The 24,913-nt window shown below is 45.1% G+C and overlaps 1 protein-coding gene across 1 annotated transcript in view; it reads right to left on the minus strand.

Annotated features, from left to right (window-relative positions):
• Positions 1-24,913, minus strand: part of KLC4 (kinesin light chain 4) — a 370,771-nt gene that overhangs the window by 13,328 nt on the left and 332,530 nt on the right. Inside the window, exons 14-15 of the mRNA XM_033937472.1 lie at positions 5,459-5,583; positions 4,869-4,926 (exon numbers count right to left, since the gene is read on the minus strand). Of these exons, the coding sequence (XP_033793363.1) occupies positions 4,869-4,926; positions 5,459-5,583 (183 nt within the window). The remainder of the gene's footprint in view (positions 1-4,868; positions 4,927-5,458; positions 5,584-24,913) is intronic.

Below are 24,913 nucleotides of genomic sequence, written 5' to 3' on the forward strand. Positions count from 1 at the left end.
TCATGTATGGTTGATTTTAGTGTTAACCACTTAGCTTCTACATCATCGGTCTCCGCTTGGTCCTGCAGCGTCCGATGGACAAAATCTCCCATGCGTGCGAAGTCTGTGCCCCGGAAATTGAGTACCTTTGTTTTCGTGTTTGATCTAGGGAATCCTTTCCTAAGGTTGAACCATACTATGTTGTGGTCACTGGAGGCTAGCATACCTCCTACTGAGACCTCTGAGACGCTTTCCCCGTTGGTGAGTACCAGGTCGAGGATCGCCTGGGCCCTAGTGGGCTCCGTTACCATTTGTTTGAGACGTGCTCCCTTTATGGAGGTTAAGAGCCTCCTGCTACTGCTGGTTGTCGCTGAAAATGAGTTCCAGTCTGCATCAGGCATATTGAAGTCCCCTAGCAGTACAGCTTCTCCTCGTAGAGTGATATTCTCTATGTCTTCAATTAATTCTGCGTCCATGTCTTCCAGTTGTCTTGGGGGTCTGTAAACCACACCTAGATACAGGCATTTTTCTCTGCCTCTTTCCAGGTTTACCCAGAGGGACTCCCCGGTGTACTTGACATCTGTGATCCTGGTGGTTTTGATGTCCTCTTTAATGTATAGAGCTACCCCCCCCCCCCCTCCTAGCCTGCCCTCTCTGTCCTGACGAAGTAGATTATAGCCCGGTATAGCCTGTCACCTGCCGAGGTCTTGGTAAAGTTAAGAAGACCTCCGGTAGAGGGTAGCACACTCCTGACGGGGCTCCCAAAGGGGGAGACCTCACTGGTGTCTCACTATATTGGGCTTTGCTAAAAATAAAGCACCGTGAGTCAAGTTGAACAAAATAATGTGAAAAGTTTAATTAGTCACTTGACACATAAATCATATCAGCTATTATTACAGTCCCAGTTTCCTTTCTTCCCAAACAAGGGCAAAAAGAAAGAAAACAGAAAACAAAAAGACTTTTAACTTTCACCCCAGTCCAGTGAAAGCACAGCAAGCTTTCTATCAGGTATGCTTCCAGTCCAGGTTTTAGGGCTTGCTCTACCTGATCACACAGTCTCTGAAAAACACTGCACAATTAGTCTCTTAAGCACTTATCCAGCCTTGAGCTGGAGTCCTGGGCTTACTAACCAACACAGTCCAGTTTCTTCACCAGGTATTTACAGTCTTGACTATAAAGTAAACTTTAAGCAAAAAACAAAAGACAAAAACTGAAGCCTTACTGCAGGCTCCTAAATTTCCAGCCCTGATTAGTTCACAGTCCTTTGGCTTCTCTTGAGCTCCTGCACAGCTGCAATGTAGCAATCCAATCAAGCTGGTGCAGCACTGCTCTAAGCTTGTTTTTACAGCACAAACAATCAAAACAGTTCTTCCCAAAACTCCTCTCCACTATTATTCGTGTACAGCCTTGTACCTGTAGTGTTTAGTGGAAAGTTGCCAAGCCCACATCCATGGCTTCTTCCATAACGGTCTCCAGCATACACCCTTCATCCAGGTCCATGCTTTCTGGTGTATCCAGCTGCTCTGCTGGTTCCTGAGGCATTGGAGCCTCACACTCCATTGGCTCTGGAGTGAGGTCTGGCCTTCTCCTGGCCCGGAGAACTCTCTCTGCCAGACTCTCTTGGGCAGCCCCCTTTAATGCTCTGGAGAGCTGCTTAACAGGCTTAGGGCCACGCCCTACACTGGGTGATCGTCTGCCTAGCTTGTGTGTTCTTGGGCTCCCCCTCAGGCTACAGGGTAGAATATCACTGGGAGCTTGATTAAACCCCTTAGTGTGACTGGAAGCTTTTCTGGGCCGTGGAGTTAACCTATACTCTGGGTACTGCTCTAGGTTAGAAGGCTCAGGATAGGCAGCTGGGCTTTCAGGATCTTCTTCCTGATCCTTCTCAGTGAGAGTCTGGTCTCGAGTAAGAGACTGAGACCGGGGTTTCACTTTGACATGACCGTCTCGGGGAGCGGAAATGTCACAAGCCATATCCCACCCATGTGAGTCCGTGAACCAAGTTTCAGATATTGCCACCACATATAGGTCGGCATTCCTTATTTCAGCCTCCAATTCTAGAATTTTGTTACCTAAACTGTGTGCATTGACATACATGGCCCTCCATATCTTGTGTTTGCTAAGTCCCTGTGAGGCGTATCCTACCCGAGTCGGTGTGACTCCTAAAGAACTGTTTGCAATGTGGGTACTTACCTTGGATATGGAAGCGGAGTTTCTACTCACCTCATCAGGTTAATTCCTTTCTGCACTAATATGTGAATGGGTACCCTCCCCCGACTTACCTAGTTTAAAGCCCTGTGAAGCAGGCGGGCTAGTCGGTGTCCGAAGACGTTCTTACCCCTACTGGTCAGATGGAGTCTGTCTGGTCCCTGAAGTCCTTGTAGTGCTTCCCCATGGTTTAGGAATCCGAAGTTCATATCCCGGCACCATCCCTGTAGCCACTCGTTCGTCCTCTGGTTACGTTCATCTCTGGCTCTTCCCTTGCCTCTAACTGGGAGGATCGATGAGAAAACCACCTGTGCTCCTGTCCGCTTCAGCCTCTCACCCAGTGCTGCAAAGTCTCTGGTGATGGTCTCCGGTGTGTTCCTGGCAGTGTCGTTAGTTCCTATGTGGACAAGAAGCATAGGAAAGTGGTCTCGGGGCGTGAGTAGTCTATCCAGACTGGCGGTGACATCTCGTATCCTGGCTCCAGGCAGACAGCAGACCTCCCTAGATTGCATATCCGGTCTGCAAATTGGTCCCTCGGTGTCCCTCAGTATGGAATCCCCGATGACTATTACTCTGCGCTTCTTTGGGGGGAGCCAGTCAGTTGTCCCTGGAGATGGAGCTGTGTGTTGGGCCTGCTCCTGTTCCTGCTCCTGTTCCTGATCGGTAGTTCCTTCCTGAAGAATCTGGAATCTGTTCCGCAGGGTGAGTTGAGGGGTTGATGTATAGCTGCCCTGTTTGTAAGAAGAAGGAGAAGATGAAGAGATTGAAAAAAGGGGGGTCTCCTATGTTTGCCCGTGGAGGAGGTCACCAGCTGCCAGGAGTCAGTGCCGCTAGCCATTTCCTGTATCCCAATTGTTGGTTTCAAAGCTGATGATTTGGGCGTCTCGAGGATGGACTTGTAGGGAGGAGGTTATTTGCTGCTGTCTTCCTGCTGGTTAAAAGAAGGATTAACAGTATGAAGTGCTGGGCTTGTGAGGTTAGCTTCATATTGGGGGTTTTTTTTTGTTTGTTTGGTAGATGGTGGTTGGTGAAAGGTGGTAGAAGGGTCTTTGGTGCTTTGGCTGCTGTTTTTCGGTTGGTTTTACATTTGGTAGTGTTGTGGGGGTGGATCGCTTCTTGGTCGCTTCACAAAGGTGCTATGAGCGTCTTAGACAGACACAGACCATGCAAGTCTGCCCAGTACTACCTTAGTTCAATGTTTAATATTATTTTCTGATTCTAGATTCTCTGTGTTCATCCCACGCTTCTTTGAACTCAGTCATTGTTTTCCTCTCCACCACCTCTCTCAGGAGCGCATTCCAGGCATCCACCACCTTCTCCGTAAAGTAGAATTTCCTAACATTGCTCTTGAATCTACCACCCCTCAACCTCAAATTATGTCCTCTGGTTTTACCATTTTCCTTTCTCTGGAAAAGATTTTGTTCTACATTAATACCTTTCAAGTATTTGAACGTCTGAATCATATCTCCTGTGACAGGGAAGCCCCTGTCCCAGCCAAAAGAACTACGAAACCCAGCATGCACCCTGCCCTGGGCCCGGGAAAACCTGGCATGGAGCCGGGGCAGCCGGCACAGCCAGGAAGGGAAGAGAAAAACCCGGTCATAACCCAGCCTAAGAGCCAGAGGGGGAGGGCACTTGAACCTAATTCTTCCCCCTATTACTCCTTTCCTCCTTCTTTGAAACCTAAACCCAATTCAGGAGGGAGTGGGGTTAACACTCGAGGTGTGCAGGTCAGAAAGCCTCAAGTACAAACAAGGGGATGTCAGTTGGGGAGCTCAGGTGGGACTAATCCCAATCAGCCAGCAACCAGGAAGGATTGCAGCTACCACAGAGTTCCTGTGCCCCAGCCCCGAACGCCATCCAGGAGTCAGCCCATCAGGAGGGAAAGTGAAGGCCCTGGACGCGACCTTGCCTGGCCGTTCAAACCCTGGGAGGGTGCACCAAGAGATTGGCGATGGAAAGGACCGGTTAGCAAGGAGCTAACACCCAGGCAAGACGGGGGTTGGGAGAAGCAGCCCGAGGACACAGGGTGGAGAAACAGCCAGGGTTATGGGTCTATGGCCTGGGAGATGAACACCATTCCTGGGAAGAGTGAGCCCGGGGAAGACGTGGACTTAGGGGAGTGTGAGATATGAGAGGTCTTGCCCTTTTCTCAATAATCCAGTCTAGGCTAATTGAAGCCCTGGACACTAGCAGTGTTTGAAGCAGGGTCAGGGCAATCCTGGCCAATTGAGAAGTAATTGTCAGAACTGTTTAGTTACCTTACCTCTAGAGGACTTGGAGGGGTAAGAAGCTCCTGAAAGTTAGCCCAGGTTGGGCTTGGCTACATTCATTAACCCTGGACACATTTTGTGTGGGAGAATTTGGAAGCCAAACCTTTGCTTTGTTTCTGTTGGGAGGTTTGGGATGTTAACGAGCTTAAGTGTTAAGTCTTGTGCAGATGAGGACAGAGCTTGCAGGAATGGGACGGGAACAAATTTGTCCCCGTGTCATCCCCTAAGTGGGAAGTCGCAGTGAGCCAGGTGATTCTTATCTTTCAATATCTGCTTTATTAGTAAGACCTGGTTCCCTTCTTCAAAGACTGGAGGAACGCCTGTCTCTCTAGGCACAGGAGATTTTTGTTTATTGGATCTAGGCTCTCTCCTGTACTACCCTAAATGGACATTCATAAACCTTCTTACCTCTAAGGACTCATCACTGGATTTATTTAGGTAATTCAGTGAAGCTGCTCGTTTCATGCTGAAAAAATCAAAGAGAAAAACAAGTGTCACAGCTTGGTGCTTCTAGACCTTCACTTCCCCACCAATTCCTACTGACAGAGCATCAGACTCCTGGGGATAAAGAAATGAATGCGGCTGGCATATCCTTTATTCCTCTCTTTTGAGGGTGAACAACTGGGTCTCTCCTCATCCTCTCTGCTTTCTCCCCATGGATATGCAGGAGTGAATTTTCTCTCCTCTTCCCTCCCATCTCTCCCTCTGGTAATGTAGGAAAAGATGCCTTCTCCCCCTCCCCTCAGGGGTTTGCAGTGCCATTGAGTCTGTTCTTGCCATCTCTGCTCTCTCCTTCTTTCGCCCTGGCAATGAAGGAATAAGTCTATCCCTTAGAGCAAAATGAGAGGGGGTGGAGGGAAGAGAGAAAAGACCTGGATGGAGAGGGACACTACCGCTGTGCTTTAAGAAAAAGGAAGATACAGAGAGAACAGGACAGAGGCAAAGCAGAGTGAAGGAAGGAGAGGGCAGAGAACAGACGCCCAGAGCATGAGTCATACTTGGTACTTCTGGATTCCAGGGGCCCGTTTCCTTGGAGTTTCTTCACCAGCATTTCACTGCTTCTTCTGAGTGCATCTCGTATCTTTCCGAAAGAGCCACTGCGCTGCAGTGTACCACTCCCATCCTGCCAAGTAGACACAGAGCTGCACTATTCATATTGCCAGCACCCCCAAACTCCAGTACAAGATTGCCCCATGGAAAGGGGGGAACCTGCTGAGACGGAGCAGGGCTCCAACATCATTGCCGCAACAGAATTTGGGAAGAAGAATTCAGCAACTGCACAGAGATACTATTGGTAGCAGAGCTGCATACTTATTTACCCTCTCACAGCTGGGATAGTCACTCATGCCACACACAGAATCGCTCAGTCTTCTTCCTATTGATCTCTTATGTCTTTCAGCTATTTCAGAGCATTCAAACTAGAGGGTAACCCCTTCGTAACAGTCAGGCATAATCTATGTAGAAAAGAAATCTGAAAGTAATGGCAAAAGGAAGCAAAGCCACGCTTCAAACACCATCTCCTTGGAGCTTCCTTTGATGCATTCAGATAAGGTTTAAATTTCACTTCATTTTTTCTGTATAATTGAGTGATCGGTGATGAAACATATACTGACATGTATTACGTTCCATTTCATATCTCAGTTTTGCTGGAAATTAGACTTAGAATGACACATGGGCATTTTATTTTATGTTGGTGTGTGTCTAACATATATTCTAAGAGATTGCTTCTCTATTTTTTGGTGGATTGATAAACCCTTTCCTGGCTGCTAATTGATTTTACATTCTGCTTTCACAGTTCATTTATGACTTTTCAGGCCGGTACTACCAGCCCATTTATGAGAATTCACATCCTTTGTTTATTTCACTGGTACGAGATGGAACCATAACACTGTTATTTTCTAAATATCACCTTTGTCATAGCTATACTATTAATTATTTCTATAGCACTACCCGACATATACAGCGCTGTACAAAGTCACAAAGAAGACAGTCCCGAAGGGAAGAAGTGTCTTCAGCAGCAGGCTGACTAAACTACTGAAAAAGGCCTTAAACTAGAAGTGATGGGGAAGGATGATCAAAGCCACTGGGTGAGTAAAAGCCCTCAGGTATGTAAATCACTAAATGCCTCTACACGGATGGGAAAAGGGGGCAATATATACTAATGCTCAAAGTATGGGAAACAAGATTCTGGATCTAGAAGCTGTGATGGAAGAAGAGTTGGTGATCACTATAATCTGTTCAGGAAAGACAGGGTAGGAAGAAAAGGAGGATGAGTAAGTAGTATTATATGTTAAAGATCATATTAAAGCCACCCAATTGCAGGATCTGCAGGGCAAGGAAGAGACACTGTGGATCAATTTGGAAAGAGAGAATGGTGAATATATTTACACTGGTGTGAAATACAGGCCTCCTTCACAGACAGAAGAAATGGACAGAGATTTAATAGAAAACATTTAGAATATATTTTAAAAAGGGGAAGTTTTACTAATAGGTGATTTTAACATGCCAAATGTTGAATGGGGTATCCTTATTGCAGGGTCTTCTAGAAGTAGGGAGATCCTGGATTCTCTACAAGGAGAACTGTTCCAGCAATTGGTAATGGAACTCATGTGGGATGGGGTCATATTGGACTTAGTGCTTACAAACGGGGAAAGTGTTTCTGATGTTACAGTGGGTGATCAACTTGCATTCAGTGATCACTGCATGGTACAGTTTAATATTAAGACGGGTAAAGAGAGGGCTCATTCAAAAGCAAAGGTTCTAGACTTTAAAAAAAACTTTGTTCAGATGGGGGGTTTACGTCAAGGAATTATTGTCTGGATGGAAACGTCAGGAAGGAGTTGAAATGCGGTGGGCAAAACCTTTTTGTGAGATAAGTAAAAGTAAGAGGAAAAGAAGGCCGCTTTGGTTCTCAAAAGTAGTAGCTGAGAAGGTAAGGAATAAGAGGTTAGCTTTCATAAACTACAAAAGATCGCAGAAAGAGGAAGACAGGCAAAATTATCTGGAAAAGTTAAGAGAGGCTGGTCGTGTAGTCAGGAAAGCAAAGATGCAATTGGAAGAAAAATAGCTGATACGGGGAAACAAAACATTTTTTAGATAGATCAGTGATAGGAAGAAATGCAAACATGGCATTGTGAGACTCAAAAGTGAAGGGGCAAAATATGTAGAAGCTGATAAAGAAAAGGCTGACTTGCTTAACAAATATTTCTGTTCTGTGTTCACAGCTGAAGCGCAGGGAGCGGGACCACAGATGACAAACATGAATAAGGATGGAGGAGTGGTAGACCCTGGTCGATTTTCAGAGGGTTGTGTTCGTGAGGAGCTCTACCTAAAATAAAGGTAGACAAAGCGATGGGACCGGATGGTGTACATCCAAGGGTGCTGAAGAAACTTAGGGAAATTCTGGTGGCTCCACTGACTGACCTTTTCAATGCTTCTCTAGAGTTGGGAGTGGTACCGAAGGAATGGAGAAGGGTGTTCCCTCTACAGTCTACACAAAAGTCAGGAGAAGGGTTGGGGGGGTGTTTAAGCTTGTTATTATGTATAAAATGTTATGGCTTGGATTTTGCTGTTTCTTGCAGGTGCTTGTAACTGCTGTTTTTGTTGCACCATTGTCATAAATAAAAATAGTTTAAACATAGATTTTCAAATTGCAATTCAGTCTTGTTATTGTGAAATTGGATTTTTGCAATGCATTATTTCAGGGTATGGCCAAATCTAAAGTACATGCTTTACAAGTGGTCCGGAATACGCCTGCAAGAATAATCACTGGTGTATCTCGCTTTCAACATATTTCTCCTGTGTTGAAACAGCTGCATTGGTTGCCTGTCATGTTTCGTATTGAATACAAAATCTTGACAGTAATATAATACATGGAGAAGCACCATGGTGTTTAACTCGTTTTTTTGCGCTCACAATTAACAGTGAAGCTATCGCTTGAGCATCCACCATGTGGTACACTATAAGAAAACATGGATGGCAGTGATCTCTGTGGCTGGACCTTGTTTATGGAATGCTTTGCGTGGTTCTTTGAGGCAATGTAAATATTTGAGGTCCTTCAAAAAAATATTGAAAAACACATTTGTTAAAGCAGTGTTCTTCAACCTTTTCATACCTATGGACCGGTGGAAATATAATAATTATTTTGCGGACCGGCAGTTAAAGAACACTGGGCTATGTTGTGCCCATCTCCAATCTCCACCCCAGACACCGCCCCCATAATAGTACTAATTGTAACACCATTTGTTCCATTCATTTTTCATATATACACACAATATAATTGTATTAACAGCACATAATGCTTAACCACAAAATTAAAATACACAAAGCACACCGTATGCTTTTTAACATTCATTCCTACCAGAAAACAGATAACCCCATGCAAATGCAGGACCAAAAATTAAAAGTACTAATATTTACAAATAAACCTTAAGATGCAAGACTCTGCAAGCAGGACAACCCCAGAGGAAAAGAAACAAATGCATTTCTTCCTGAACAGACAAATCAATCACTAAATAAAAACAATAAAAGCATTTTCCCTACCGTTGTCTCTCTCCCTTCATGTGCCTTGCCTTCTGGCCTGCCCCTCAGTGTTATCTTTGGGCCGGTCCACTGTGCAATCAATGTGGCGTCTTCGGGCCGGTTCTCTGAGTGCTGCATTGCACAAAGCTGTGGCAGCGGCTCCTCATGCGTGTCCCGCACCTCATCTGGAAGCCTTCCCTCTGACGTTGTGACGTCAGAAAGAAGGCTTTCAGTTCAGGCGCAGGCCGCGCATAGGAGCCTTTTCCCACGGCTTTGTGCACGGCAGCACTCAGAGACCGGTGGCTGAAGAACGCTGTCTTGGGTCCGGCGGTTGAAGAGCACTGTGTTAAAGCATTCTTCTAGATTATAAGATGTATCCCTTACTTGACGTATCTGAGTTCTTGTATAGATGTATTATGTTGTTTTATCTTTTGTAAGATGTATTTTGTTGTTTTATCCTGGATTTGTGTATCTGAATATTGTAAACCGTTTAGGCTATAGAAATTTTTAAAATAAATAAATGTTAAAATTGCATGTATGGTTCTCAGGGCTATATATGGAGAAAGCTTATCTGGGCTAACTTCAGTTTCACACTCCTTCTATATCTCAAGAATGACTCAAAATGCTCTACAATTACCTCTTCTCTCTCCACATCAAATTTGGAGGATATCACTCTTTGAATTTCAAGGTCCCAACCTGCTTATGTCAGACCTCCTCCTATCTTCAATTTAGGAAGGTGCTAAAAATGCATCTGTTTTCATTATAGTCTTGCTATGATTCATAATGTCTATGTTGCTAACCTTATTAATCTTATGTAAACCGCAATGATTCCCAGTTGACATTTGTGGGATATAAAAAACAATATATTATGGTATCTGCCAGACCACAGGGACCATTCACAGGTTCCTCCCCAGTGCAACCCAAGATCCACAAGGAAGGGGAAAACCCGCCATTTTAAAGAGGCGGGCCTGCAGGCTGAAGGGAGTAGGAATTCCTCCTGCCAGTCTTCATTTTAAAGGTACGGGGGGGGGGGGGTAGCTTGGGTTGTCAGGGGGTCATCGAGGAGGGGGATTCTGGTGCCAATATTGCCTCTGACAGCTAATCTAATGCATACATAGTCCTCTGCAGCTGACCTAGCAAATTAGTTGTTAAAAAAAAATAGATTCAATACATACTTCCTTTGTCTCCTCGGGAGGTGGTTTCCTTTTGACAATGTAGATGACAAAGAAAGGCACTGTTCCCTCTAAGCTAAGCAAGAATCCTCCACTTCCAGTTCTGCCAGTGTGGGGTGCTGTTTCACTAACACATTTTTCAATAGTGAGAGACAAGCAAATGTCAGACTCCAGGGAATCTGCCTGTCCCTAGTGATTGGAAATACAATATTGAAGCACCAGCCCCCACTGGCAGTAATGCAGTTGGCCTATTCCCCCTCAGCTTAGAGAGAACAATGCAGATGGGCCATGCATAGCACTTAAGTATCCTGGTATCAGTTGGTGTTTGGTCTACATTCAGTACCATAAATATTTCTTTGTTCTCTCTAGCCTTGCTGGATAAGGTTTCTTAATAAGCAAAAAAATTCTTCCAATTAAAATGGGACTGTAGGGTTTACTCGCTAGTGATTTTTTCCCCTATTTGCAGATCCTTCATTATCTCCAGACCTCAGGAGTGGTGGGGGACTTGCGGGGTGGCAAGACTCCCTTCGAGTTGTTGTTGGGTCTGGTGCTTTGGAAAGGTACCCTGTCTGCTTTGTATCAGTGCCTTAATGTTCGGGGGGTGCCCCCCTCCCATACATGACAGCTTGGGAGGGGGATTGGGAGTCTGCTATCTCTCTGGACACGTGGGAGGACATTTGGAGAGAGGTAGCATCAGCGGGTATTGCAGCCTTCTTGGTTGAAAATGGGTATAAGGTTCTCTTCCGCTGGTACTATACCCCTCAGGTTTTGGCTCGATGGAGAGGGGCAGAGAGGGGCTTATGTTGGAGGGGCTGCGGGGAGGTGGGTACTTATCTCCATATGTGGTGGATGTGTGGGAGTGTGAAAACTGCTTTAATTGTATTCAATTCCTGTTTAAGTTTGCAGAGCTCCTCCTTAATACTAGCAAGTTGAAGACAGATGGGGCAAGCCTTAAGCCTCCAAATAGTATGTCTTGGAATTAAAGCACCACATTGATTGCATAGAATAAAGGTCATCTTGATTGGTTGTGAAATGACTTGATTTGAGTAGTCCTGATTATTTGGGTCTCTATATAAGAAAAGTGGTCCCTTGGGTTGGTGGGACTATAAGTCTTACCCTTATTCCTATGAAGGGAAAGAAGAAATACAATTTAACAAAGGAAAGAGAAGGGTTTATTTTTTTGTTTTTTTTAAAGTAAGAAACAGGGAGGAGAAGAGAAATTAAGCAGATATAATGCTGAAAACCAGTGAAAAGAGCAGAATATGAAATGCTGAGCAACTTATCTTATTGATACAGAAATGGTAGCTGAGCTGAAGAGGGAATGCGAGAACGCTAACACTATAGTTATGGGAGATTTCAACTATCCCGGGATAGACTGGCGTCTTGGAAATTCAAAATGCACGAAGGAAACGGAGTTCCTGGAAGCCGTCCAAGACTGTTTCATGGAACAACTTGTCCAGACTCCAACGAGAGGGGCAGCGATCCTGGATCTGATCCTCAATGGGCTAAAAGGACCTGCAAAGGGAGTGGAAGTAATGGGACCGCTAGGAAACAGTGACCACAACATGATACTGTTCCAAGTGGAAGTAGGATTACCAAAGGGGAAGAGAACAAAGGCAACAGCGTTTAACTTCAAGAAAGGGAACTATGATGCCATGAGACAAATGGTGAAGAAAAAGCTCAGAAACAGCTCCAAGAAAGCTCGGTCTGTGGAGCAAGCCTGGTCCCTATTCAAGGACACGGTAAGTGAGGCACAAAACCTATATGTACCCAGATTTAGGAAAGGATGCAATAAGAATCAGACTAAAGACCCAGCATAGATAAACAATGAAGTAAAGACAGTGATAGGAGACAAGAAAACATCATTTCGGAAGTGGAAAAAGGACAAAACTGAAGCAAATTGGAAAGAGCACAGGAAGCATCAGAAAGAATGTCACCGAGTGGTCAGAAAAGCCAAGAAAGAATACGAGGAGAGACTAGCCAAGGAAGCAAGAAATTTTAAACCATTTTTCAGATATGTAAAAGGGAAACAGCCAGCGAGGGAGGAGGTGGGACCTCTGGATGAGGGAGACAGGAAAGGAGTGGTGAAGGAGGAAAAAGAGGTGGCTGATAGACTAAACAAGTTCTTCGCATCGGTCTTTACAAAAGAAGACACATCCAACGTGCCGGAACCAGAAAAAATCTTCAAGGGGAATCAAGAGGGAATATTATCATGCATGGAGGTAAGCCTCGAAGACATTCTCAGGCAGATAGATAGATTAAAAATTGACAAATCTCCTGACCCAGATGGGATCCACCCGAGAATACTGAAAGAGCTCAGAGACGAAATAGCGGAGTTACTCAGGCATATATGCAACCTATCCTTGAGAACAGGGATAATCCCGGAAGACTGGAGGATAGCAAATGTTACACCAATCTTCAAAAAAGGATCGAGAGGCGACCCAAGGAACTATAGACCGGTGAGCTTGACCTCAGTTCCGGGGAAGATGGTCGAATCAATGATCAGGGAAGGCATCAATGAGCATATAGAAAAAAACAAACTGATGAGAACAAGCCAGCACGGTTTCTGTAAAGGACGATCGTGCCAAACGAATCTACTGCATTTCTTTGAGGGGATAAGCAAACATTTGGACCAAGGTAACCCCATTGACATAGTATATCTGGATTTCCAAAAAGCCTTTGACAAGGTACCCTATGTGCGCCTGCTGAAGAAACTGTGGAACCACGGGGTGGAAGGGGACGTCCACAGATGGATCCAAAATTGGCTGGCGGATAGGAAGCAGAGGGTAGTAGTAAAAGACACTACTCTGACTGGAAAGGGGTCACGAGTGGTGCCCACAGGGGTCTGTGCTGGGACCGCTGCTGTTCAATATATTCATTAACGATCTGGAAACGGGCACGAAGTATGAAGTTATCAAGTTCGCGGACGATACAAAACTCTCCAACAGAGTAGAAACTGTTGAGGAATGTAAAGAATTACAGAGCGACCTGAACAAACTGTGTGAATGGGCAAAAAGATGGCAGATGAGCTTCAACAAGGAGAAATGTAAGGTCTTGCACATGGGGAAAGGGAACCCCATGTACAGCTATACGATGGGAGGAAGGGTGCTGGGGAAAGGCACCCTAGAAAAAGACCTGGGGGTATTGGTGGATACAACAATGAAACCAGCGGCGCAATGTGCAGCGGCCTCAAAGAAAGCAAACAGAATGCTGGGCATTATCAAAAAAGGTATCACTACCAGAACGAAGGAAGTTATCCTGCCATTGTATCGAGCAATGGTGCAACCACATCTGGAATACTGTGTCCGATACTGGTCACCGTACCTTAAGAAAGACATGGCGATGCTTGAGAGGGTCCAGAGGAGAGCGACTAGGATGATAAAGGGAATGGAGAACCTTTCATATTCCGAAAGGTTAGACAAACTGGGCTCTTTACCCTGGAAAAGCGGAGACTGAGAGGAGACATGATACAGACGTATAAAATCATGAAAGGCATAGAGAAGGTGGATAGGGGCAGATTCTTCAGACTAGCAGGGACATCAAAAACAAGAGGTCATTCAGAAAAACTGAGAGGGGACAGATTCAAAACGAATGCAAGGAAGTTTTTCTTCACTCAGAGGGTGGTGGACACCTGGAACACGCTTCCAAATGAGGTAATAGGACAGAGTACAATACTGGGTTTCAAAATGGGGCTGGATGACTTCCTGGAAGCGAAGGGGATTACAGGGTATAGATAGAAGGTTACTCTACAGGTCATAAGCGAAAAGCGTATGACAGTTTTAGGGTATGGACACTATCAGGTCTTGGACCTGAGGGGCCGACGCGTGAGCGGACTGCCGGGCTCGATGGACCTCCGGTCTGACCCGACAGGGGCAATTCTTATGTTCTTATTATGTTCTTATGTAAGTTCACAGGGCAGCCTTGTTCACAGCACTGTCCCAAAGATAATGCAGTTAACCTTAATAGTAAATCAGAGCCCCTCCCTTCTCCACCTAATCAGCAGACACAATGGCTAAAAACTAATAAGTCAGAAATACAGGCTCTATACCACCTAAAACACAGTATTTTAAACAAAAATGCAGGTTCTATAACAAATCAGTGGCTACCCTAAAACACAGGATTTATAACAGGATTTTCCCTACTTTAGTTACCCTGAGCCCCAGGCATCAGGATTATATCCTGGTATATTTGCATCCCATCCTTGTGATTCACTGAACCATGTCTCTGTGATAGTGACAATATCTAGATCTGCCTCTAACATCAGGGCTTGCAGAACATGAACTTTGTTGCTTAGACTTCGAGCATTTGTGGTCATCGCTTTCCAGCTATTTTTCAGCGATAATCTCCTTTTTCGTATGGATTTTTGTTTCGTTTCACTTTCCATTGCAATACTAAGAAATGAGTTGCTGATATTGTTTATGTTGCAGTTTTTACTACTATCACATCTTTTCTTTTGCCGGGGGTGGTCTCTATAATTGTCCTTCATACATGCACCACCCCCACCTTCTAGTTTAAATGCCTAAAAAAAAATATTGTCTAAATTTCTTTGCAAGGTTTCTTTTTCCTGCTGTAGTAATATGTAGCCCATCAGAGCGGTTTTATGCACAGGAGGTCAACCATGGATAATTCTTGCACATTTTGGTCAATTTTGTTTATAGCCCCTCAGTTGCGTGGCTTTTATGTAGCTTTGTCACTGGATGCAGAAATGGTATTTGATAGAATTGAGTAGCTTTTTTGTTTAGGGTATTGGAATGGTTTGGTGTGGGTGCACGGTTTGTTGAGATAATAATAATAATAATAACTTTATTTTTTCTATACCGCCATAATCTTGCGACTTCTAGGCAGTTTACAGTGAAGAGAGCTGTACAATCAGCGAATTACAGGGTAAGAATTGGTAGGATGTCACTGAGTGATTACAGGGTACAAATAGGTGACAGTATAATCTTAACATGTTACATCGAAAGGGCTGGATGGTCAGCAATTTACAGAATACAGTTGGTGAGGAAGATACTGAACAGTCGAGTGAAGAGCAGAATACCGTTAGAGAAGAAGTGTAATATCAGCAAGAAGAGAAAAGCTTTAAATAAAGGGGGGGGGGGCGTTGTTTGGCTAGGAAATAAATCTATTGAACAGAGTGGTCTTGATTTCTTTCCAAAAGGCGCCGTAGGTATGCCTGGCTTTGTCAGTGAAGTTGCCTAGCCAGGTTTGCTGTCTGCCAGCTTGAAACCTAAAAGTTCTATCCAGAAAGGTTCTATATTTGCAACCTATGATCTTCGGGTAGGCAAAGAGGTTGCAATTTCTGGTTGTCCTTATGGGGGTGTAAAGTTCGAAGTGAGGTAATAGATATGTTGGGGCCATTCCCCCCACCAGTTTATAGCAACAGCAGGAGAACTTGAATAAGATCCGTGCCTCAATTGGCAACCAGTGTAGCAGTTTGTAGTAGGGACTAATGTGATCACTTTTCTTTAGTCCGAATATTAGTCGGACGGCCGTGTTTTGCACTATTCTTAATTTTCTCACTGTTTTTTTTAGGAATACCAACATAGAAGATATTGCAGAAGTCTAAGGTGGATAGGATCAGTGACTGTACCAATAATCTGAAAGATAGAAGGTCGAAATATTTTTTGGTGGTTTTTAGTTTCCAAAGTGTGGAGAAGCACTTTTTAGTCACCAAGTTCGTGTGTTCGATCAAGGTCAAGTGGATGTCTAGGGCGACTCCTAATATTTTTATAGTTTTAGATATTGGGTAATCGTGACCATTTAGGTGTATTGTTGTTGTAGTGATTATGTCTTTTGGGCTTGCCATGAAGATTTTTGTCTTTTCTGAGTTTAGTTTCAGTTTAAAATTAATAGTCCATTGTTCGATTTCGGTCATGATATGGGAGATTTGTTTTGAGGCGTCATTGGTCACGTTGGTTACTGGAATTAGGATAGAGATGTCATTGGCGTATATATAGTATTTTAGGTTTAACTTTTGTAAAAGATGGCCTAAGGATGAAGTATAGATGTTAAATAAGGTGGGAGATAGGGGGGAACCCTGAGGAACTCCAGATGGACTTTTCCAAGAATTAGAGTATTTCCCATCGTGGACCACTTGATACGATCGTTTTGTTAAGAAGCCCTGCAACCAGGTCCAAACTCTTCCCTTGAGGCCCATTGCGTCTAGGCAGTTCAGCATTATTTCATGATCCACTAGGTCGAATGCGCTGCTGAAGTCCAATTGTAAGATCAGGGCATTGGTACCTTTACTGAAGAGATCAGTAAAGGATAGAACCTAGGACTGTCTCTGTGCTAAATCCTTTTCTAAAACCAGATTGATGTTCGTTCAGGAGGTTGAATTTATCTAAGTGATTTACTAGTTCCAGGTTGACCAACACTTCCAGTAGTTTGGTGAATAAGGGGGTACTCGGTATGGGTCTATAATTGGACGTAAATGCGATTGAGTTCTTCTGGTCTTTGGGAATGGATGTGATCAGTATGCGTCCCATATCTTCATGGTAAGACCCACTTATAAGAGTGGATGTTGTTCAGTTAAATAGATCCCTTTTGAATTCGGGTGTTGCAGCTTGCATTTATTGAGTAAGCAATTCTATTTGGCATATTTGTTAAATAAGATGAGGAATTGGTTCCAATTAGAGGGTTCCAATGAAGGGCATTTATTGAGTAAGCAATTCTATTTGGCATATTTGTTAAATAAGATAAGGAATTGGTTCCAATTAGGGGGTTCAAATTGATCCCAGATCATGTCAACACTGGGCTCCCTTTCCTGCAGTCTGAATTGGGGTTCGAAATCGTGTGAGGGTGTTGGAATTGTAGCTCTTAGGTCCAAGATTTTTTTGCTGTAGTAGACGGCAAGGCTGTCGACCGATGATGATGCAATTGTTATATATGGTGCCTAGGGCTAGGGTGTATGTTAATGGTTATCTGTCTGATGTTTTACGTCTCTTTTGAGGTACTAAGCAAGAGTATCCTTTATCCCTGTTGTTAATATTGCCCTGGAACCCTTGGCAATTGCAGTTAGAGTCAGTGGAGAGATTGAAAGTGTGCAATGTAGTCTCATATGCAAATGATTTGATGTTCTTTTTAAAGGTGTCATCTTGAGTGCTTTGTTTACCTTGTTGGGGAAATTTTCTAGTGCCTCCATATAAGGTAAATTGGGGAAAATTGGAGGATATGCTCAATTTGGGTAATTTAATTTAAAAAAAAAAAGTATTTCAGAGACCTCATTTAGAGATGAAGAAGTGAGTGCCTACATACCCAATGATAAATTGGTTCCTGGGCTGCACTACTGAGGTCTATATAGGTTAAAAGGTGCTTTATGTTGGACAGGTTTTTGGGAGTGCTGAATCTTTGATTGAGCATGGAAACTTGGTACGGCACATCCGTGGGGAGCACGTTAGATGCCCTAGTTGCCATTGTTGATGAGTTGATGACTAATTGGTCACCTTTATATTTGTCTTGATGGTATTACCAGATCCGTCACTATGTTCAGTCCCTCCCAGTGGCTGCCCTTACTGAAGTCTGCAGGGAGGCGCTTTCGGAACTCTTCAGCCTTTCAGCCCAACAGAGGATTCCTCTACAATTTCATATTGTGGGGATCCGGGATTGCCAACCAAGTACGAATCTGGATATATTAGCGACAGCGTGGGCTGAGGACTTGCATTGCCAGTTGACTTCTCAACAGTTACAACGGGTCCTGAAGAACATTCAGAAGGTGTCACCCAATATTACTCACTGGGAAATGCAATTGAAAATTGTTCTTAGACTTTACATTCCACCGGAACGTGCAGCCCGGATGGGGATTACTGCATCGCATTCTTGCCCGAAATGCAATCAGGCTCACGCATCTTTGAGTCACATGTTTTGGACCTACCCCGCAATCCAGCAGTTTTGGAGACATTTTGGCCTATATACCACATCACTTTGGGGAAGGTGATGGCTTCCGCAACCGAGGGCGTTATTTGGATTTTATAATATAGCCTCGCCTAAACCCAGGGGAATGTCAGCATTTATCTCCAGAGCCCTTTTGATGGGAAAAAAAAGCCATCCTCACCAACTGGCTCTCCCGTGATCCCCCGTCATATGCACAATGGAGATCCCTAATGATAGTGCACACAGCACTGGAGAGACGCATGGTGGGAGACTTGACTCTTGGCCCGGGTCGCAAATTTTGTCAGGTGTGGGAGCACTTCTGGCAGGACCTCATACCGCATGCTCGCAGTAGACTTTTGAATCTTTAAGATTTTCTTCCCATTCTCAGCTGTTGGACTGGCCATGGATTCTTGGGGAGGGGGGGGATGGGAGGGGAACTGATTATATTGTTGAAAATGTTATTTCCTGAATGGTACTACTGTTTGTATTTGCTTCTTACTGCTGGAATAATAAAAATCATTTAAATATATTTGTCTTGATGGTGTTGGCCCCTAAGGTAAATAATTCCTATGCCTTTTTCAGACCCATTGTATAAAAGTCTAGAAGAAAGGATCTCATGTTTTCTTTGGAAGAGTAAACCTCCAAGAATTGCTATGTGGGGTGTTAACTTTCCAGATTTCACGTTGGTGGCTTGGTTTTTACCGACAGGAGATGAATGTAGCTCTTGATGGTTGCAACTGGAGTGAGCTATAAGAAATCCCTTTAAGAAATGTATGTACCATGCAGGTTTCATGGGTGGTATCTTTTTTGTTTGTTCTGCAGGCTGCTCCTAGAGTATTCCCAGTTCTAGCAGATGTTTTGCATTTGACTTGGCCAAATGCTAATCTTATGTTTATTAATATTTGATATATCGCTTAAGCATATTACAGATCTAAGCGGTTACAATAAAATACAGGTACTTAAAACTTCCCTATCTGTCCCAAAGGCTCACAATCTAGCTAAAGTACCTGAACAAACAATTATTAAGATAAAGAAGAAAAAAAAATATATAACAAAATTCCAAGAATGATGAGGGGAAAAAGAAACAGTATTAGATCACAATAAAAAGGTAAATAGAATAGGAAGCAGAGTTTAAGGAAAAATTTGTAAAAAGATGCAAAATAATAGTTCAGTTTGGCTCAGTTCAATGTCAGGCAGTAGCAGGATGGGAGAGGAAGTAGGTTGCAAGAGATCCCTTGATGCCAATCTTGTTTCTGATATTAAAATTCAAGGGGCTACAGTCAGTTGGATTGATTGGCAAGATAAAGGCCTTCAGAATGTGGTCCAGTTATTGAACGGGAGTGTGTTTAAGTCTTTTGAGGAACTGAGCTGGCAATAGGAATATGTTTGTTACAACTTTGGCACTGTTTCAGAGGCTCTAAATTGTTTAAGCAGGTGCGGAAAGCACAGATACTTACCGTAAACAGGTGTTATCCGGACAGCAGGCAGATATTCTCACATGTAGGACTCCCTAGCTTACTGCAATGGGATAGAGGAAGAATGGGCCATTAAGAGAATAAATTTTGTAATACTGCTTGACCGAAGTGACCATCCCATCTAGTATAAGATTCCAGACAGTAATAATAATAATAATAACAGTTTATATACTGCAGGACCGTGAAGTTCTATGCGGTTTACAATGATTAGAAATGTTACAGATTGAATGGAATAAACAAAGTACAAATTTAGTGATTGATAGTTCTAGCGATCGTTTGTTGAGGATTAAGATTGTATAGGTTGGTTTCCTAAGTATGTCAGGAACAGATGTGTTTTTAGGCGTTTCCTGAATTCCCCATAGGTAGTAGGCACGAGCAATTGTTCAAGGTCTTGAGACGTGAATGTGTGAACTGAGGACCAAGTAGCAGCTTTAGATTTCATCAATGGGAGTGGAACGCAAGAAAGCAACTGAAGCTGCCATAGCTCAGACCTTATGTGTTGTTACACAACCCCCAAGCTGCAGCCCAGCCTGAGCATAGCAGAAGGTAATACAGGCTGTCAACCATGTGGAAATAGTTCTCTTGGTTACAAGCCGGCCCAACCTGTTAGGATCAAAGGAGATGAACAGTTGAGGAGATGTAATAAGCCAAGGCTCGTTTACAGATGAAGAGCTGTTTCTCCAGGGTGAGAATGAGGCTTGGGAAAGAAGACTGGAAGCACAATTGATTGATTCAAATTAAAGTCTGACTACTTTCGGTAGGAATTTAGGATGGGATGAGAACTAACTTATCATGGTGGAAAACTGTAAAAGGTGGTTCTGACACCAATGCTTGAAGCTCACTCACTCGACCTGCAGAAGTGAGATATTTAAAATGAGCAGAAGACATTGGCTCAAATGGAGTTTTAATCAGTCTGGTGAGAACAACATTAAGATCCCAAAGCACTGCAGGTGGTTTGAGAGGTGGTTTGATATTGAAACGTCCAGTTTGCTGAAGGGTGGGTCTCAGGTTTGCTGGTCTTGTCAGTTAGAGGTGGGGCTCTGTTGGAGCAAGCACATGGTGGAGCTGAAAGCGGAGAGGATCGGAGGTGCTGTGTGTGTGTGTGCTTGATCCCAACTGCAGGAGGCTGACTTAGCGGGCAGACAGAGAGGAGCAGAGAGGGCAGGAGAAGCGAAGTAGAGTCGGAGGAGGTAGTAAAAGGGGGCGGAGAGGAGTAGAGAAGGCAGGAGAAGCGGCAAAGGGAGTGGGTAGAGGCGGGTGGTAACTCCGCCCACCCCCCGACGTCACAGCCGAGCTCCCCCATATAAGGGGTCGAGCAGGCAGAGGGTCCACATTGCTAGTCCAGCCAAGGGGGTCTGTTGGAGCAAGCACGTGGTGGAGCTGAAAGCGGAGAGGATTGGAGGTGCTGTGTGTGTGTGTTCTTGATCCCAACTGCAGGAGGCTGACTTAGCAGGCGGACAGAGAGGAGCAGAGAGGGCAGGAGAAGCGAAGTAGAATTGGAGGAGGTAGTAAAAGGGGGAGTAGAGGAGCAGAGAAGGCAGGAGAAGCGGCAAAGGGAGCGGGCAGAGGCGGGTGGTAACTCCACCCACCCCCCGACGTCACAGCCGAGCTCCCCCATAAAAGGGGTCAAGCAGGCAGAGGGTCCACATCGCTAGTCCAGCCAAGGAGGTCTGTTGGAGCAAGCACGTGGTGGAGCTGAAAGCGGAGAGGATCGGAGGTGCTGTGTGTGTGTGCTTGATCCCAACTGCAGGAGGCTGACTTAGCGGGCGGACAGAGAGGAGCAGAGAGGGCAGGAGAAGCGAAGGAGAGTCGGAGGAGGCAGTAAAAGGGGGCGGAGAAGGCAGGAGAAGCGGCAAAGGGAGCGGGCAGAGGCGGGTGGTAATTCCGCCCACCCCCCGATGTCACAGCCGAGCTCCCCCATAAAAGGGCTCGAGCCAACGGTGCGCAGCCGTTCGGCGCACAGCAAAGGCGTGCGGCAAAGGCGCTCGCCTTAGCGAGAGTGCCTTTGCGAAGGGCCTCAAGAAGGGCATCAAGGAAGGGCTATCAACTTTAGCCGGTCTCTTAACCTCTACAACTAGCTAATTAACCAATTTACTTCAGTCTTTTCTTTTTCAACTTTCTTCCAAGTCTTTCAACTTTCTATTTTCTACCTAACCAACAAGCAACTAAAACTCTTCACACCTAACAGACGGACCACACAAATCACTCTATCCCCAAACCATTCTAACAGGCAGAACACACTATCCTCTAACATTTAATCAGACTGACCTCACTAGCACACTAACAAGCAGGCAACCAACCTGACAATTAACTAACTACTCTATCTCCCAGACCAAGAACTAACTAACTACCTCTATCCCTACAACCTCAACACTTTCTGACTACATCTAACAGCTCCTATCCTAACAAATATTAAATAAGAAAAAACAAACAAACCAACTTTTGTAAATGGCAGGTAGGACTAGAAGCTACAAGACTTCTATCAAGACAGGCAGTCCAGGCACCGAAAGTATCCAGGGGATGGCTACGGTCTTCGTACAGATGGAGGGGAAACCAGGACGGAGGGCAGAGGTCTCTGTACAGACCGAGGCCATCCCCTCAAAGATGTCTACAGTCTCCACTTAGACGGAGGCAATGGATCAGCCAGATGAAAGCCTTTTGCTAGAGCTGAGGAGCCTGAGAGACGAGGTTCAGCGCTTAAGATGCATCCGAGACGACGAGACCTTCATCGACGGAGTCATCCAAGAGCTGTCTCAGATCGCAGAACAAGAACCTAACAAGACCATCCTAGAGACACCCAAAGCACCCAAGCCTGCGAACTTGAGACCAACCGTCGGAATACAGGAAGTGGCTGGGGACACTGATTCCTGGCAGCTGGTAACTTCCTCCACAGGAAAACGCAGAAAACCTTATTCTATCTCTTTCTCTCACATACAGGGCGTCTCTACATCGACACCACAAATCACCCTGAGGAACAGATACCAGCTGCTACAGGAAGGTCCTGACAACGAGGAGCAGGAAGTTGTTCAGCAGACGGTTTCAGTTCCGGAGTCAACAAATCGGCCCACCCCTAAGAAGCGAAGAGTGGTGGTCATCGGAGATTCGCTGCTGAGGGGCACCGAGGGTCCAATCTGTAGATCAGACCTGCAATCAAGAGATGTCTGCTGTTTGCCAGGGGCCAGGATCCGGGATGTAACCGCTTGCCTGGACAGACTCATCAAGCCCCGTGACCACTTCCCCATGATTCTCATCCACGTCGGAACCAATAACACCGCCAGGAGCACCCCGGAGAGCATACCTGAAGACTTTAGAGCCCAGGGTGAGAAGCTGAGGAGGTTGGATGCGCAGGTGGTCTTCTCCTCGATCCTCCCAGTAAGGGGCAAGGGCAGTGCCAGGGAGGATCGCATCCTGAGGGCAAACGTCTGGCTGCAGGGATGGTGCAAGGAGATGAACTTCGGGTTCTTGCACCATGGAGAGGCATTGCAAGGACTACAGGGACCAGATGGGTTACACCTGACCAGAAGAGGGAAGAACGTCCTTGGACACCGTCTAGCCCGCCTACTACACAGGGCTTTAAACTAGGTAAGTTGGGGGAGGGTACGGGCACAAACAACTCATCTGGAGAGCTAAGCTGCCAATACTTTTTTGAGACTAAGGTAAGTAAACACAGTAATTCTGGGTCTGGGTCAGGGGCGAGTATACACACCTTTGAGTCAGGAGTTGGCTCACATCATAATTCTGGGTCACATTGCAATTCTGGGTCTAAGGGGAGTACACATTGTAATTCTGGGTCTATGGAGAGTACACATTGTAATTCTGGGTCTAGAGGGAGTACACATTGTAATTCTGGGTGCAGCGAGAGAACACACATTTCAAATTGCACTAAAGGTGTCCAAATAGCTCAAGCGGGAACATCCCCACTGAAGAGTAACAATCATACAACATGGAGGGCTATGTGTGTAAACGCCCACAGTCTGGGAAACAAGATCCTGGAATTGGAAACAGAAATGAGGAATGCTGACCTGGATGTGGTGGCAATATCTGAGACCTGGCTCACGGACTCCCAAGGGTGGGACATGGTCATACCGGGTTACAACTTGCTTCGCCGGGAGAGGGAGGGCAAAATGGGAGGAGGTGTAGCATTATATACTAAAGATGACATTAAAGTCACCAGAATCACAGATGTCCACTACACTGTGGAATCCCTTAGGGAAAACTTGGCCAGAGGGAAGGACAAATGCCTGTATCTTGGCATAGTTTACAGACCCCCTAGACAACAGGATGACCTAGATATGGAATTAATCGGAGATATAGAGAATATCACCTTGCGTGGGGACACAGTATTGTTAGGTGACTTCAACATGCCCGATGTGGATTGGGACACGCTTTCCTCTGCTTCCGGCAGCAGCAGGAGGCTATTAAATTCTATGAAGGGAGCAAGACTCAGGCAACTGGTTTGGAACCAATAAGAGATCAGGCAATACTGGACCTGATACTTACCAATGGAGAAAGTGTCACAGAGGTCTCGGTGGGCGACACATTGGCCTCCAGTGACCACAACATGGTATGGTTCAATCTCAAGAAAAGTTTCACTAAATCTACCACACTGACCAAGGTCCTCAAATTCAAGGACACAAACTTTAAAGAAATGGGAGACTTCGTTCGCCAGGCGCTACAAAGCCGAGCAGAAACCGATAACATGGAAGAAATGTGGTCGACTTTGAAAGCCACCATACAAGAAGCGACTAACCGCTATGTTAAATCAGTAAGTAAACGGCGAAGAAACAATAAGCCACAGTGGTTCTCTGCGGAGATTTCAGACCTCATCAAGGAGAAGAAAAAAGCTTTCATCTCTTACAAACAATCAGGGAAACAGGACTCTAGGGAAGTCTATCTGGCCAAGTCAAAAGACGTCAAAACAGCAGTAAGGGAGGCCAAATTCCGCATGGAGGAGTTTCTAGCGAAGAACATCCAGAAAGGAGATAAATCCTTCTTCAGGTATATCAGTGACAGAAATAAGAACTCAGGCGAGATAGTACGTCTTAGGAAACCAGACGGAGACTATGTAGAAACAGACTCGGAAAAAGCCCAACTATTAAATGAATACTTCTGCTCTGTCTTCACCCGCGAGGCGCCAGGACTCGGCCCTCAGCTACAGACAAGGGTTGATGCAGATGACCCGTTTAGTAATTTCTAGTTTACACTCAGGGGTGTCTACTGCGAGCTGTCAAAGCTTAAGGTTAACAAGGCAATGGGGCCTGACAACCTACACCCCAGGGTGCTCAGGGAGTTGTGTGATGTCTTGGCGAAACTGCTATCCGCGCTCTTCAATCTCTCCCTTAGTACGGGTAACGTCCCGTTGGACTGGAAGACGGCTAACGTCATTCCACTCCACAAGAAAGGCTCCAAGATG

This window comes from Geotrypetes seraphini, chromosome 3 (assembly GCF_902459505.1).
Source record: "Geotrypetes seraphini chromosome 3, aGeoSer1.1, whole genome shotgun sequence".
In the NCBI taxonomy this organism is placed as follows: Eukaryota; Metazoa; Chordata; class Amphibia; order Gymnophiona; family Dermophiidae; genus Geotrypetes; species Geotrypetes seraphini.